Raw genomic sequence first — 18,312 nt, forward strand, 5'->3', positions numbered from 1 at the left:
TGACATATTATGCACCATATATGCTGTCAGCTTCACTGTCCTTTCCTTTGCTGTAGGCCGAGTGCTTGAATACCAATCTTATTAAACTACAACTCTGAATTTATCCACTATATATAACATTCCAGATGTCGTACCAGCTGGGAACAGGCCCTTAGGCCATCTTTGGTTGATCTCTTAGTTGCTTTCCAGCTTTTGCCAGGCATTCATCCAAAAATATGAAGGAAAGTGCTAAAAACAGATGTCAGAGTTAATGTTTTTTCTTTTTTTTCTTCATGGTAGGAAATACAGAAAACTTGCTCCCTACACCTATTCAATGAAATATGAATGTTGTCAGAAAACCATAAGTTAATTTTAAATTAAATCACAATCTAGCAGAGTTAATTTTTACACTGTTTTTCTGACAATAGGCCAGCCTCCATCAGTCTGTTCTTTGAAAATATTATGTGGTCATTTGGATTTATTCATTAAGCTGGAAAATCTTCTGATGTCGTCAATCTGCAAAAATGGTTTTGAGTCCCTCATTTAAGAAAAATAATGGTTAAAATGTAAACTAGATTGATTGCAATTCATGGTAAGCTTTATGACAAGGCTGGAGTAATGGGAGTTATTAAGTCAGTACACATCTGAGCTATAAAAGGGGAAGACCTGTTGGCCCCATCATATTACAACAAATTATTTCAACTTCCACTCACTGCAATATGAGCAGGAGATGTTCAGATCCTCCCAGGAGGTGCTGTGTCTCTCTGGGGTCCTTACAGGAGTTTGGAATTTCAAAGATCAGGGCTGGAGACGAGGTCCTGATCCTGCTGACACTTGGGAACATGTTCCCCTTTACTTACAGAGCAGCTCTGACGTACACGGGAGTCCTCACAAGAATTCAGTTATGTGTGTGCAGAAGTGCCTGGGCTGCAGACTCCAAGCTTTGTGCAAGAGGTAATCTATTTTATCTGCTCTAGACAGGGTTCCAAATCTTCTGTCCACACACACCAGAATATTAACAAACATATGCAGAAGCAATTCTCAGAAAGTCTTCGTGGTGCTGCCCGCAGAGCCTCCCCCAGCATGCAGGACTTTGGTCTCTCATACAGGAGATATTTCCAATAGATTACACCTTACAAGGATAATAATCTCCTTTGACACTCTAAAGATATCCCTTTTAAAATTAATTTTGGGGAAATATCCTTCATTTAAAGCAAGTCACTTAACTGCATCAAAAAAGGACTTTCTTAAGAAATATTTTCACCCTCCTTTTCTTTGCCTCACATTCATTAGAATGCAGAGCTGAAAGTATGAGAAAAACAGACCATCCTATAGCCTCAATATTGAAGAAGCAGGAGAAGAATGAACATTAACTGGCAAGTTCACTGTAAAAATTTTTTCAAATGGAATAAAAAGGGCAGGACAAGTTTAAAACTTAGCCCTAGTATTTTAATAAGAGACTTAGGATATAATTTTGATTCATACATTAGAATGCAATATTTCCCTGAATAGCTACCACTGGAGCCAGCACTCAAAGGTGGTAAAATTTCATGGGTTATAGCCTGATATTTGAACATATTTTATGTCATCTATTAATAATATCAAAAAACATTCAAGCCAATGCACTATATTTCTTTTAAGCAAAGTTGATACATTCCAAGTCATCTTTTCATAAACAGTAAAAAAAAAAAACAACATATTTTGCCATATGCTGTGTTGATGCTATAAGACATTATGTGAGCTGTCTGAAAGACCACAGTTTGTTCAGATTTATACCTTCTACAATCATATTACTTAGACAAAGGAAGATCACTGACCTATTTGTTACACGTATCAACACATATGGGTATATATATATGAGGCTGGAATTATGCTGGTGCAGCATCTATCCCATTTTCCAGTAGTTCTGATCAAACAGTCTGTAGTATTTCTTTTGGGGTACTTGAATGCAAGCTGAAATCAATAGCAAATCTCTTTCTGCAGTAAAAAAAATGAAGGGCTGATCCAAAGTCTATTGAAATTATGATTTTTGGACCTAAGCCTAAATAATCAGGTAAAGAGAACATATCTTGTATTTACAATTGCAACCATCTCCCAAGGGCTATTTTAAAAACTACAAAAACATCCCACATCATACAGCAGCCAATTACTACTAATTTTTCTCACCCATGTGCAAATATTCCAGTCTGCTTCACTAACCTGTAAATCAGTTAAAGGTTTGGTGCCATTTTATAAGTCCTTTTTCTTTTATGCAACATAAAAATGTTAAATGAATAAAGGCTTATGCCATCAAAGCACAAAAATATCCTATGGCATTATAAGACAAACAAACAAAAAATTTACTACCAATGAGATAATTTTATAAAGCTAGATTACATAGGCTCAAGTGGAAAGAGGTCAGGTTTTATAGTCTTAAGAGTATTAAAAAAAATCCAGATTATTTCCAGTTCTCAGACTCTGATTGCCTTTCCTTCCAGACCAAGAACCAGCATCAGTTGCCTGTCTGTAGGAAAGTGGGAGGAAAAAACAGATAATAAAAAGGAAGGTTTGATTTACCAATCACCAAAAAATGTGGAACCTACAATTTGTGTCAAATGCATTACAGTACAAGGCTAAGGTTCAAATCCAGCTTTACTCTTTACCAAAGACCATGCTAGCACTCAACCTACCACTGAGTACCTTCAACTATTGCCTCAAATCACATGCAGGCATTTATTTCTGTAAACACTTTCAGACATGCAAAAAAATTCATTGACCTTCACAGGACATGCTGGAAGTAGCACTCAAAGTTTCAGTATTTTCTTGGAGGAAATGGTTTAAAGGGATTAGTAAATAGCAATAGGTTATGGTCCAGACAGTAAATTGCTCTATAAGAAACAAGAATGAAGGAAAAAAATTCAGAGCTTCCATAACATAAAAAAATGAGCAAGAAATTCCATATATTTTTATTTTAATACAAACTCTCAGTTCTGTTTCTGAAAGTTATGAACACCCTCTGTACCCTAAGCCTCTAAGCCAAGGCTCAGCAAAAGTGCTGGTGGGAAGCTACACCTGACACACCCAGCAGCAGGGAGTTTCACATTAGGGGAATTAAATTGCCTTGGATCCTACAGTACCACAACCTGCAGCACATTCTTAGCTCTGAAAATGGGCAATACAGTTGTCAGCAGTGATCCTGTCAATGAACCTACATTTACTATTTTTCCTGCTATTGCTAAAATTGATAATTAATGTATGTCATTTTCTCCCATGTAAGCAAACAGCATTTGAAGTTTAACAGTAGAAATAAGTTAGGCTTAATTGGCAATGCTGACAGTTATTTTGAAAGAGTACAGAGCAATTGGAATTGGTAAAGAGATTGTTCTTTAGTTGTCCTAACTAAACTGAATTGTTCATTATGAACAACTGAACTAGCTGTTCATTGTGCAAGCATTAATGAGATCAAGAACCCTTTTAACTATTGACAAAAAGAAAGCCAAAAGATACAGATTTTCAGAAGAAGATTTTTCACTTCATCTTCTATAGGAGTGGCATACAAATTGGAAGAAATCTAGGTTCAAGTATGTAAAAGGGTGATTGTGATATTCAGTCTCTCCTATAAATTATTTCCCTGCACTGGACAAGCCTAAAAGGATGACTCTCAAGGATATGAGGGATATTATCCACATGCTCAACAAAATAAATTTAAATTACCCACTGCCTTACAAAACAATGTAATTCTATCAGAAACACCTTAACACGGGATGAATCATTTTCTCAAGCAAGCATTTTCCTAATTATTCTAGGGACATAATAAACTGAAATTTCTTTCATTTCTTTACTAAAACTTTCCATGTTAAAAGTAAAAAGCTGCTCTAAACTCTCACAGGGATTTAAATGTTATCTGTGACAGAAATGACACAGAAAGAAAAAAAATCCATATTGATCACATTCATCCTTCATGAAAAATTCAGCACTACAATTTCATCTTCTCATTTGTACAAAATTTAATAGGAGCTTAAACAGCTCAAGAAGTTCAAAAAATTTAGCCGAATTATCAAAAACCCAAATACAATCTGCTCTTTCCTTGTTTAAGACCAGAGGAAAAAAAAACAGTTTCAAAATGTTTGTGCTGTATAAGCAAAGGATTAATGCACCATTAGGCTTTATCAGCCTAAAACATCCTCTCATCCATGTATATCTGAAGAATGACTTTCCAGTTCCAAGCACTGCATTTCCCACAGTACTTGAAATACATCTTTTTGATTTAGAAGCACTTCTCCACTGTATCTCAATGAACTCTTATTGATAGATGATAGCAGCACTACGTCAGGACTGTGTAAGCACAGGATTATTTCTGTTACCTCCAGACCTTTCAGTCTTAATTTAGAAGGGTGAACCTAAGCCTTTATCATTGTCAAAATTCTTGGATAAGAACATGTGCCAACTTCTGGAGGTTCAGTAGGGGCATGAGGAGGTCAGTGGGAAATTCACATTGCATTGTATCAATCTCTCATGATTTAATCATTGGGCTCCTCTAAAGAATATCAAATGAGCACCTAGTCTGTATAATGTTCATTCATTTCATCAAGTGTCTTGTCAATAGTCTACTGGAGCAGAAATTGGTTAAAGAATTTGTAAGCATGCTTCTGTCTGCTCCCTGGAGAATAAAGGAAAAAAATAACAAAAAAAAAGAGGCTTTTAATCTATTGCTAGAATCTGAGAAACGTATTTGGGAAAACTTAGAATTGTAAACATTAGGAGATGAAACACTGAATGGGAGTTTAAAATTTTCCATATTTTATGAAAAATTTGCATGGTAAAATGCTAGAAAAGCAAGGTACTTGGTATTAAATTGGGTTTTTCTAGCTAGCTCAACCTCAAACTGAATAAAAATTTTGTGGCCCCAAAAGTATGTTCTAAGAAAAAAGGAAGAAAACCTGCATAGCCTTTTATCATCCACTGGAGCAGCCTCAATATCACTCCATCACCCAGGGGAACAAGAATATGAGAAACAACTAAAAGTTTTGGTCCATTCTCCTTTCTTCCTTGAGAAGACATTTTGGGGGGTGACCTTGCAAATGAGGGGTCACTTCTGCTACCTGGGAATCCTGTGGCAGCTGCTGGGTCAGTATCATCACAGCCACAGAAGGACTGCAGACCCAGGCCAGGGAGTTTCACCACAGAATTTGGTGGAATAGGATTACAGCCTCATAGAACGTATTTGATCCAAATTGAAATGATATAAAATGTGCTTTCTGCAGCAACTGTGCTATTACAGATTCCCTGTGAAGGCTGTTATACTGCACAGGGTGAACACCTACTGGCTTCTGTAAGTATGATTTACACACAGAGACCTTTGGCAGGGCTGGGACTGAGGCTGCAATAGAAAACAAGAAATTCTGTAATTCTTAGTGCACAAAGAAACATGGACTGCAAACAGCAGTTCCACTATTTTCTCTGAACAACAAAACCCTGAACTAAAAATGGTAGTTAGTGCTTTAAAAAGTGCCAGCTCCCCACTCAGTTTGCCAATAAACAAAGGTATTTAAAACCAGTTTTCAGTTCACTAAGCAACCTCTCACACACAAGCAGTGATATAATTACTCGTGCATATGCTGCTCACACACTTCCAGCCTGCAATTAGCCTAAACAAAGTATTGTTTGAACAGGATCATGCCTGACTTATGCAGTACCAGTCTCTCTAAGAGTAGTTGTGCCTGAAATTGTAAGTGGTTTTCATTTTCTCTTAATCCTTGCCTCCTTTTCTTCCTTTCCACTCCAAATCAGAAACACATTTCACTTGATTATGGAGCTAACTTCCTTACCAAAAAAAAAAAAAAAAAAAAAGGGAAAAAAGCAACCAAAAATACACCCTTTAGAAATAGAGACCAAAATTAAACCTGTGAAGAAAAAAAAAAAAAAAAAGGATGTAATTAAAATTATTAGGGAACACCTAACATCACCTTCAGTTAAATTTTTAGAGAAACACCAAATAATGCTTTTTATCTTCACAGAGCCTTACAAATACATGGCTATAAACTCCTCTTAAATATGATTTAAAACTTGGTATGGACATCTGTAGGATTAGTATGGAGCACCACAAACCTGACCCAATAATTTGTTACTTACACAAGATGCCCCAGCTAAGAGAATGGAACAATTTCCAGGGCTCAAATCAGAGAAATCAGTGTTATTCTAATTTCAGCAGACTGACTGGGTGAGGACTGCAAGGCCAGTCCTCTACATAGCAGAAAAGGAGTATTTCCAACACAGTGCTGAAATTCCCACAGCCACGTATTAGTGGCTGCAGTTCTGGTGCTTGGATAAAATTAAGTTTATCAGGTCATTCTCCAAATACACAAATGAAACCACCAAGTGTTCCACAGTGGAATGTTTTCATTGTAGAAGAATGCCTGAAATAGTTTGTGGCCACTTGAAAACAGTTTGTTTATTCAAAAAACTAATCTCTAAATGAAGAGCTAGACATTGAGAATCAAGATGTTAAATCTTTTTAATAGTTCTGGATGCTTTTTCAGGGTATCAGCAAAAATAGCTTGTCAGAGAATAACACAAGTTTCAGACTCCTTCTCAAATCGAGAGAACTGAAGCTTTATGTGCATGGGTCACAAGTGAGTCACTAACTATAAATCTTCCTCCCTTCCCTGTCTTCACTGATATGTTAATATGCAGTAATGTCCCTTACATGACTCATCTCCAAGCCTGAAAACGTGTGGCTCCATTTCTCTGGTGATTTAGATGCAAACTACCCAGCAGAGGAATAAAAAGGCTCAGACCCAAAGCCAGGCTGCAACCCAGGTACCATCCAGAGGAGGAGGATGGAAATCAGCAGCAGGTGGAATGAGGAAAGAGCTGAAAGAAACTGAGGAAAAGTGGATGTGAGCCCAGCAGGACCCATAAGACAACTTCAGTCCACACAAGTTTCCTTGGTGTAACATGAAAAATGTACAGTACAAACACAAACAGGTATTGCTGCCAGACTGCAAATAAAAAGGTGGAGTAATAGGTTCCATCAGTTTATTTCAACATTAAGTTTTTAGGTAATTCAGATCCTGGGCTCCATTGCATTTTTTTAAAATTAACACTTAAAATGCCATGCTCCTTTTTCTCCTGAAAAAGCCGAAGCCAAGACAGACTATTTCTATTTGTGGAAGACAAGGCTCAAATGAGAATATGTATTTTCCCAATTTTGGCATTCACTTTATAACAAGGCACTTTTCTAGCAAACCCAAAGAAAGAATTAAATTAGTTATTAAAGTAGTTATTAAATGAACTGTAGCAGCTGCAGCCTGGGTATTACAACTTGCACATCTAGTTGAAAACAGACTGACCAATTTTCTACCTTACCTTGCACAGTTAAACACTCACAAGTCTGATAGTGCAGATTTTCATTACTATTTGTTTAGAAACAATAGATTTCTTTGCCAAGATTTGACTACTTAGAGCCATATATCTAATTCCAGAATCAGGCTATCCTTATTGTGAGTTTAAACTAGTAAACATCAAAAAATTTAGAAGAAGCAAGGTCAACTAGAAAGCCAACTGGTCAAGCAAACATTTTCTCACTTGAAAGATAAGCTTATTTTCCTTTTTCTTTCCTTTTCTTTACCCACACCCCAAGAGAACTCTCAGCCAGCCAGCCAATCAAAGTGGAAATGTACTTCAAACACATTCAGCCCAACCAAGTTTTCACTGCTGTCCTTCTTGGTGGTCCGTCATATGGAATGGTTTTAATACTTGGAAGCAATACCTTAAGTGTCAGAAAACAAGAACATTTTATTTCTGCAAGAAAGCTTTCCAGTACTACTAGTATTTTGGAAAAGAAAAAAATTCCTTGTAGTAGATTAAGAGGTGAAAAGCCAAAAGAAATCAGAAAGAATACTAGGAAACTATTCCTTATGGCAAGGTTCAACATGTATCTCAAAGTTGGGAAAGAGCAATTACTTGTATATTTCATAATTTCATTTACTTTCATGTATTTCTTCAGTTATTTAATTATCTTCATGAATGGTATGAGGGGGCATAATTTTTTTAAATCTTAAATTTCCAACAGCAATTGAAATCTTTGGCTATGCATCAAAATCTGGTACCAAGGTAGGTTTAAACTGCATTGACTAAGTAGAACTTCAGAAATGTAGGATGCAAATCACATTACAATACATCACTTGGTGAACAATACAGAAGCCTTTAGAAAATGTCAATTTAAACATTTCTACATTTCTGTCCTTAGGGATCCCTCAGAAGTATTTGCTTTGAATCACTGTTTTTCCCTGAAGACACAGCAATAAATGTGTCAAAACTGTAATGTCCCACTCTATGCAGATATCACCCCAGTGAATCAGTATTTAATCAGATCTTTAAAGGCATTTTCCTCTGTAGTCATAGAAGTGGTAAAAAATATATTCTCTGAATTTTTAAAATATCTAGCCAAGGAATTTTATCTGCATGTAATTCTTAAATACACACAGAGCAACAAAATATGCAAAGAGGTTAGTGCAGTCCTGTACAAAAATGAGAGCACAATCCTGCCAGATTAAACCAGAACAAAATGTACTATCTTGCATGTACAACATGAATCCATGTGTAATTCTGCTGGGCCAGAGCAGAGTACAATGTGTTCCTATTAATATTTACTCATCTTTCATTTCAAACTGTAAGCTTGTCATTTCAGATAGCAAATACTTTTGAATATTTAAGTAACAGCTAGTTCTATTTTACTGAGATTACTTACTAACAAAGGAATGAATGATTCTGATTAAACTGGCTCCCTGCTTGAAAAATATCACACACAACAGCCAAAGAAAACCCCTTTGAAACATTCCTGTGTTTGGAGGATGTAAGGAAACTAATCTTGGATCATGACAATGATGATGCTGCTATATAAAAATATTATCCATCTATCCCAGGAAATTTTACTGGCCTGGATAAAAGGAACAGTGCAAGGGGGGAAAGGGCACATTTGGGAAGATGGGGATAGATGGTTTTCCTGCAAGTGTCTCAGGACTGGTTAGCCAAATGAACAGAGGCTGTGTGCCACCCTCCTCTACCTCCATCCCACAGTCTCAGGAACCTCTCTCCCCTTTTATCTGTTCTGTTCCCTTCCACAGACACGGGAGGAGGAATCACCCCACAGCAGAGCAGAGCAGACTGACCTCGTTTTACTGCAGTCAAGTGCACAAGGTTATTTCAGTTTTCAGGTGTAATTTGGCATGTACAGGAACACCAGCACTCTGTAGGGATCCCAGAGGACAATTCTGGACATCAGGGAGAAGGAGGGAATGCATTTCCTAAAGGCCAGCAGCCTTTCACAGTAGGACAAAATAGAAAATGAACTGCTAAAACTAAATTAAGGAATTAAGGTGTGTGAGAAGATGCTGCTGCACTGCTGAGTCCATTTCTGTGTTGGATTGATTAAAATGGGCTTTTAATGTATATTTATTCCTCTCTTTTTATTCACCTGTGTATTCTTATCACATTTATCATATATCAAACATATCCATCCCAGTTTATAAAAATTCAGATGATTACCCAATAAAGAATTTTCACTCTCTGGTTTTAAGACTTCCATCCATTCATACCAGTAAATGTCAAAAGAAAAACTTGAATGAAACACAGAAAACAAAGATCTAGTTTTCTGACCCAGTTGGACCATGATACAATTGAGTTTTGTATTAACATTTCAGCAAGAGTATAATTATAACTGTATATTATTACAAAACTATGATTTCCTAGAAAATCAAGGAAAATATTTCTATTCACCAAAAAATCCTGGTTTACTTGCAGGAAGGTAAAGCTAGAGATATAGATCAGTTCCCATCTGCATTCAATGTATTCATAACTTTTAATAAATAATGCTTAGGAATGGAATTTTCTTTCAAAAGAAACTACTGCTAATATAGTTGCTTTTACTTTCAACATTTTGATGTTTCAGCACCACTTTCAGTTCCAGGAATTCAAACTTAATTTCATACTGCTAAGTGTCTGGGAAGAGCAGGCTTCAAAACTAAATCACATTTATGAAAGAACAGAAGCTGGCCATATCCTAGATCCAATTCAGATCTCAATGGAATTAATGGAAAACTTTCCAGCAAATGGAATTCTTTCCATCAAATGGAATTGGGCTTGGAACTGACTTCTTTATACAGCTATGCTGGTATTTGAGGGTTTTTCAAGGGGATTCATTTTGTTTGTTTTTTAATCAGCTATATTATTCACATAGTCCAAACAGTCTAGTCAAAGAATCAGACTAAGCCTCTGTTATATTTGATTTATCATCTTCTCAAAAACGTGCTTCTCTAAATGGAAACTATTTTGATCAAAGTGTATAACCTTTATAGTGTTTTTCAACTACTGTCATTAAATGCAGCCTGAGTTGCAGCTGCATTTTACTGTCCTAAAAGTTATTGCTTTCCCAGGTGTTTGGTCCAAGGAAGGTCTTATCCAAGAACCTTTTCTGTTGATAATCAAGACCCTCTAGGGAAGCAAAAGTATGAATTACTGTAAACATTTAATCTAAATTCATATAGCTCACAGTAGCTCAGCATGCTTTCTATTGTAGCTTTTCTGCATCCTTTTGTCTAAAAGCATTTTCAGTTTAAAGCTGAAATATACTCACCTTCTCTCTTTTAGTTCTCTCTTTTAGGATAGTGATGAGAAAACTGTTTTCTTCAAGTAGCTCCTGCAAGGAGCCCACCTTTCAAAATAAAACTGCCCATCACTGACAGAACCACACCTTGTGATGCAGGGAAAGTTTGGCTCTTCTCTCACTTCTACAGGGAGTGTTTCCCAACAAATTCCCTCCTTTTGCATTAAGAACTGTACTGTAAGTGTCTATGAATGCAATTCAGACAGTTTTGATGTGAAATTCAACTGACTCCTGGAACACATTGTGTTATGAGTAAATTTCCACAGCACGCCACACATTTCCTAGGTTTACTTCAGATCTTTTGCCAAGATTAACAGCATTTCTTTCATGTTGCTTTCTTTACATTTATATCTATATTCCATGTTTAACATAATGTTTCTATGGGTCTGGAGAAAGCATTAAAATTTTTTAACTTTAAAAAAATTGTTTCTTTCTAAACAGTGTTCCATCCACTATTTCACTTCCCATTTGTTTCTTCATAATTTGCCCAACCTTCCCTTACAAAAACTGCATTAACTAATACAATATTCTGACTTTTCACAAGCTGGAAAATGCAAAATCTGCCTAACAGTGATTTTCCCATTAAATAAAACAAATTGGTTTAAGTCAAACAATTCTCAGAAAGGACAATCACTTTGAATTCTACATATTTTGCAGATGTCACTATGAACATCTATTAACATGTTAGTAAAACTGCTGCTTTTGTCTCCATTACATCCTATTAATATTTTCCAAAAGTAGTTTTACTTATTATTTATGCAACTAAGTGCCTTAATTTGGATTTTGCATAGTGTGTTATCATTCAACTTGCTATAAATTTGACGTGCCTTCAAAATATAACACAGACTCTCTATCTTGATCTGTTTCACAGTAAAATTTGTCTCAGAGCTACATGAATGAATCAATCTCAATAATTTTCACACATGGCACACTGACCTGGTCATCATAACGGTAGGTGAGGAACTGTTCCCCCGTGGTGTCCTCAAGAAAACTCCCCTGTGGAGAAAGTGCAAACTCAGGCAAGAAGTATGCACCTTGGGACTGCTCTGCTCCTGTCTGCAAGAAATTCAGAAAGGTCATGTTACACCTACTACAAACACAAGTAATTGTTTTAAAAATAATGCATATAATAATAAAATCTAGACATGAACTTCTGGAGGAAAAAAAAACCAAGTGTTGTGTTTTAAGGCATTTCTGTGTGGGTATTTTGCTGTGATGGAGACATGCTAAATACCTACAGATTTCAAACCAAAACAAGATGCCTTAATAGCAGAATAATCTACTAAACCAAAGGAGACAATCTCTGGTTTATCAAACATCAATTCACAAAGACATTAAAAAAAAAGCAATATTACACTTTCTGTTTCTTTCTGCACTTCACTAGAGAAGAGCCTACTGCAGGTAATAGACTTTTGGTTAAACACAACATATTTATTTTGACAGAAAGTAAGAATCATAGACTAACTCAGCTTAGAAGGTATCATGTAATCCAGTAGGGTAACCTGTGAAGCCATGACACCATGAATTACTTTCTTTTCTTGCAGGAAGATATTACTGCAAAGAAGAAATGGGGAGTGGGAATGACTGGAGTGAACACAGGCAGTGCTGTGTATTAGTTCAGGATGCTATTCACAGCTGGGCAAGAGCATTTGAGAGCACACTGGGAAAGAAAAAAGGGCTCATTTCAAGCACAGAGGAGTTACTTCTGTCAGAAACATAGCTGGTACCTCCAGCTGGGGCTGTCTGACACCTGGGCCCTGATTAGAGAAACAGCTTTTGCTTAGAGGATCTGTGCCTGGTCAGCAGTCACCACACACCTGAAGTGTGCTCAACACACCCTGCACATGCTGGGCCAACACCATCTCACTGCACTGGAGCTCTCAAGCAACCCAAATATGTAGCAAATGTTCTGCACAGACTCTTCTGCCCTTATTCCCTCTGCCCTGAGAAGACAACTGGTTTGCATACGAGAGAAAAAGAGCAATCTTTTGAATGCAAAATATTGAGTCCAGCTATGTAGTGAGGCCAGGGCAAGGAGATGAACGTTGCCTTCAAAAAGGTTGAAACCTTTCAGGGAAGAAAAAAAGGCCTGAAATGTGCAAGTTACTGCTGGACGTTTACCAATGAATAAAGTTAATAAATAGGAGTGTAATTAAACTGTATATTTTGACATTTACACAGCAATTTCACATGAAAGCAGGCAGTTGCCATCACCCAGTTTCTAAACTCTTGGCTAGAACTGTACCAAATGTGAGTGCCAGCTAACTAGAGATTTCTAAAGTAATTGACATAATTTAAAGCAGTTTGTGGTGGAAAAGGAAGGTAAGACCTACTGCACTTTCTCTCTTGCAGTAAGCAAGAAGCTCACAACTTATCTCATAAAAAGCAGATGTCATGTCATTTGCAGGATGGTCTGGAGAAGTTAACAGTGCTTTTGCTTACTCTGTTGAGAGCTGTCAGCTTCTCAGACTGCAAACCCCATCAGTCATGACAGCATCAGATTAACATACTTGGTTTAAATCAAGCAGTCTTCATATAAACGAGAAATAGCTTGCAAAGGACATGTCTAGACTAGGGTAAAGGTCATATTTCAGCATGCAAGACTGAACAAGATTGTAAAGAGGATTTTTTCATCAGGCCTACATAAGAGTAATTCACATTTACACTGTATTATCATTACATTTCTATAAAACTTATTGCAGCAGAAATCTCACTTTTACACTTCAGCCAACTGACCTTATTTATGCATAATTAAGCAATAAAATATGGAGAACAAAACTACACTTGGTAACAACAGTTCCCCCATAAGGCCACCAGAAGAGGTCCCCAGCTCTGCTTCCTGCTGAACCTGAGCTGGCTGCAGCTGATGAGAGCCTTGATCTGAGCCTAACCCAGACATGGAAGGGGCTGACATAATCTGGCACCTTTCCCCACTGGTTTCACTGGGCTATCCATTGATCCTGTGTGAGGGAATATGGCAGTGATGTAATCCTATGATTTCAGCACAGGGCTAATGGATAAGAGATATGCATTCTAAATCTCTAGTGGCCTGGGTTAGAGTACTTATCATTTCTACCTCAGTTTTGCCAGGTGTAAAACTATTACAGCACCTACTGACCTATCTTAATGGTGTGTTGTTTAGTTTACATTTGTAGAATACTTTGGAAAAAGAATCCTGTTAAGTACTAGTGATTTATAACAATATTTTTGGAAGATTTGCCTAACTTGCAGTCAGAAGACAACCAAAACTATCCCACCATACTTCTTAGCTAATTGTATTTATCACACTGTTGCCTAATTTCTCATAAATTTGTCAGTAGGATATGTAGCAATAACCTTGCTTGCATTTCTCATCTTTGTAATTTAAATATTTAAAATACAAAGTCTTTGGACATTAATCAGTGTTTGCTTTGAATATATAAAACATGCTAATATTTGAAGCTGAAATAGCAATTTGATAAAAATAAGAAGAGAAACTAGGGGTTTCTAACACACATTCCATTTTCTTGTGACAAGCTAATGAGCAGCTAAGCACTTGAGGAGCAGAGGAATGTTTGCTAGATTCAGGCAAGCAAAACCTGGCTTCCAAGCATGGAAAAATTCAGTGTAAAATGTGGATACTTTATAAGGTTACTCAGGAGGTTACAATGGAAACTGATTGTCAGCTGCAGCAATAGGTACTGCTACCTGTCTGGTGTAAGTCAAGTAAGAAAGAATACAGCCAAGCAATTAATTTAAAAAATAAAAAACAAACACTAAGAGCACACTATCAATTGTCATGACAAACTGATGTTGAAACCAATTAATTACATCTGATAAACAACCCAAACTCAGAAGTTAATTTTTAAAAAAACAAATCTTCAAATGTTCAGAGAACTCTTTCAGTATCCACTAACCAAAGCAGCAGAAAAACATTTTTGCCCTCTAGATGCAGGCACCTTCAAATAAGCTGCATGTTCCTCATGCACTTTCATTCATACATTGCACTGAACATAAAATATAATGTTTCCATTTAGTCCATTTTATTCCCCATTGAGGAATCCACCAATGCTCCTTATGAGGATTTTATATTTCTATGGGCACTTTGGCTTAAACATAATTCAAATTTCAACAGTCTGTGGGTTTATAGTATATTTGAGATTATCTGAATGACTTAGCTAATCTGATATAAATTCATGTTTTAAAGACTATGAGTGCAGGTTTTAGAAAACAATTACATTCATGCTAGCATTTTAGGTCTGTTTAATGGCCAGTTTAATCTCAATAGATTTAAATTAAATGTGTCAAATTACAAGTACACTTAAGATTTAAAGCAGACATTTTAAACCAGCTTTTGAGATCTTAAGCATATGAAGACAGTAGAAGGTGATAACATAGCCAAAGCAGATATAATACTAATCACTACATAAAATTCATTGACATTAATATATCATGGAGGAAGAAAGTATATATTACCTACTGACAAAAAAGAAAATGTAAAAGCTGGAAATAGATCAGCGTTTGAAAATCTTTCTAGTCGATTAGGACATGTAATTTATCAGTCAGAAACTGAAAAAATAAAGTCTTCCATGCTGCATCTTTCTACCTATGTGATCAAGGAGAACTAACAGAAGTGGCAAGTGTGAAATGGCACTGGGCTTATTCAAGCTTTATGCTGGAGCACAGCTTTGATCTCAGGCTGTGATTGCTTCCTCTCTCACCACTCCCCACCTGAGTGCTGAAAGACCAAATTATTCTTCCACTTTCAATTGCACAGGACACAAAGAATTGCCTGTATCCCAGCCTCTGGTTTTAGATCTCCTTCCACCAAGAGCTGCACATTGTTTTGGCTGCTGCCCAGTTTCAGTGCTCTGTAGAATACTGAGTAGAAGCATCTGCTCGAGTTGCTGGATTTGAGGATTTGATTTTATTTTATTATAGAGAGTAAGAGGAATGGTCACTGTGTGCTTCCCAGCCAATATTACCATTAGCTAGAAGCAAGGCTGGGAAGGACTGACCTCCCACACACAGCTGAGCATCTCCCAGTGACTGAGCACAGTAGGTGCTGCTGGGGCTCAACTTCTGGTTCATTTGACCCACAATGAATCCCACTGGCACATTCTGAAACCACCACACAATGCAAAGTACTTTAACTGCTCTTTTTTTTTCCATAATACCCAGGATTCATGTTAACTATTGCCATCCAGCTTACTTAAAATTATCAAATCGCTAAACTGCAGAGTTTTCCATTACTAAAATTTATAAATATAAATCACTGGTCATTCCTTTCAAATTAGAGAGTAACAATTTCATCCAAGGATTTAAACTGCTATTGTAATTTCAGATAAATTTTTAAATCTGATTTAGTCTACAGTTCTTGGAGATAATTTTATACTAAAGCCAATATAAAGCTCAACCAAACCTTGTCATTGATCGCATGCTACTATTTTCCTTAATCACAGTCACCAGGAGATATGAAAGTTATTGTTCCATATTTATATATAGAAAGCAGCAGCTTTAGAAAGAGAGCTTTCTACTAAATCTCAGCTGTGAAAGTCAAGAAGAGGAGAAAACCGATGCAATGTCTCAAAGAAATTACTTGAACATATTTAGAAATCAAACATTAATATTTCAGGTACAGAGGAATTTTTAATTTTAGAGTTTCTTGGCACCACATACAGAGAAAAGTAAGAACTTTGCTGTTATGTACACTTAAGACATATAAATATGATCTAGATTTAATTCAGCCATTCCCTAACCAAGCCTGTGTCTTTGCTAAAATTGGGAGCATAATGAGAGCAAACTAGAGTAATGCAGTGGAAAGCTTCAGAATGATCTATTCCAAATGCTGAAAATTACAAATACCGTGTTCTTCCTGAAACTGCCTCAATATCTTAATTTTAAAAAGAAACACAGACAAAAGATAAAAGGTTCAATCAACAAAAGCTTTACAGTTATGCACAACTTGCACTACCCTGCCCAAAGTAAATTCTATAAAGAAAAGACAAATACAGTGAAGGCAGTTTGCTTTCCATAGTTTTGTGGCTCTTTTATTAGTTCTTGTTGGAAGCGGAAAATGGGCAGTGTTCATTTCCAAAACTGTTGTTTTAGGGGAAAAAAAAAAATGAGAAAAGCAAAATGAGAAAAACTATGTGCTTTCTTAATGACTTGTAAATACATGTTTGTCAGATTAATATGCACAGCAAGTCCAATCTTATACCAAAATGTGTGTATTCCCATTTAATTCAAGTTAAATATCTGTCTCCTGAGCTGCTGCAGCATTTGATTTATGCCCCAGGGAAGTAATATACCAGCTAAGTAGCAGTTCAGTATAATGGATTTTCAAGGACTCCAACACAAAAATGTTAGATAGAGCACAGCACTCCAGCTTCATCACAACATGAAAGAGTGAATTTGCAGATAAACAATGTCATATCAACAGTTCAGAACTTTGGCTATCTCCAGAGCAAGCAATCCTGATGAATAAATATCTAGTAAGAGTCAGATTAGCTTCTGTCATGGCCAAGATCTACAGAAACAGCTTCCTAATGCTAGACACTCTGAAACATTTAAAGACCCTGCAAGTGAACCGAGTTTCCACAGAAGCTGCCAGCAGCTCAGCATTTCTGCAGACCAGGCCAATTATTTAATTATTAATATTAAACTAAGAGGCCAGCATTTCAAATCAGAATTAAAGTATAAATGTCATTTCTCCTAGAAAAATGAAAGAAGACTTGGCTGAAGTCAAGCACTTCTTCATAGAAGAATCCTGAAAGAAAACTTGGCTGTCAGATTTCATCAGGGAAGTCACAACTGAGACAATGAGACAATCTGAGACACTGAGTCAAAAGCTCTGCTGGGGACTGAACTAAAGTGGGACACTCAAGGATTGTTCTTCCATGTTGCACACTCTGTATTAGTTAAAACAGACTTAAGACATGTCTGATTTAAGCCCAAATCTAATTACTTTTCCTCTCATCTCTCATTCTAGGCCTGCTTGAATGTGAAGGAATAAAACAAGCTTGGAAAAATGTACCTCTGAGTTGAAAATACATACAAAGATAAGAAAAGACAATTCTTATATATTTTGGATAAGCCACCGTTTTTCCAACACAGTAAAATACTGCCAGCAAGCAACTTAGAAACTGATAGTTGAGCTATTGTTTGAAGTGTCTATCACTGAAAACTGAATCTAAGCTGTAACTATAATCATATTCACAGCTGCAGGAAAGCAACTGCCTCCATCATCTGTGCTGCTCAAACCATCCTGCGCCCGCTGGAGCACTCGGAGTCGTTCCAGTGCCTGGAATGTGCCGAAGATCACGTCACAGAACAAAAGTGCTCAGCCTAAACCTTTCCTCAGGCTCTCAGTCTGTGCAGCCATAAGCCAACACTGAAACAGGAAGAACAATGGAGATCATTTAGTTTTTAAATTAAGATCCCATCCTTCAGTCTTTTGAAAAGGGCATCTCTACCACCATTTTTCTTGATTAAGTGTAAATACATTTTCTTTGGCATAGATTGGGCTGCAGACTGAGATCAACACACTTTGAAATCTTTTTCTGCACCCTCTAAAATTTATACTAGTGATTAAGCTTTTGGATATTTATCAACAATTACTTATGTTTTCTCTTGCTATTGTCTGGCTAAAAGATTAAACATTTCACTGAAAGGCTCCAGCAGTATTTAGTCAAAACTTCATTTACTTT

The 18,312-nt window shown here is 36.6% G+C and overlaps 1 protein-coding gene across 1 annotated transcript in view; it reads right to left on the reverse strand.

Moving 5' to 3' along the window:
* ADAMTSL3 (ADAMTS like 3) overlaps positions 1-18,312 on the reverse strand; it is a 161,394-nt gene that overhangs the window by 120,702 nt on the left and 22,380 nt on the right. The window contains exon 3 of the mRNA XM_079317719.1: positions 11,561-11,680. Coding sequence (XP_079173845.1) covers positions 11,561-11,680 — 120 coding nt within the window. The remainder of the gene's footprint in view (positions 1-11,560; positions 11,681-18,312) is intronic.

The sequence above is a fragment of the Erithacus rubecula genome, assembly GCF_903797595.1.
Source record: "Erithacus rubecula genome assembly, chromosome: 14".
In the NCBI taxonomy this organism is placed as follows: domain Eukaryota; kingdom Metazoa; phylum Chordata; class Aves; order Passeriformes; family Muscicapidae; genus Erithacus; species Erithacus rubecula.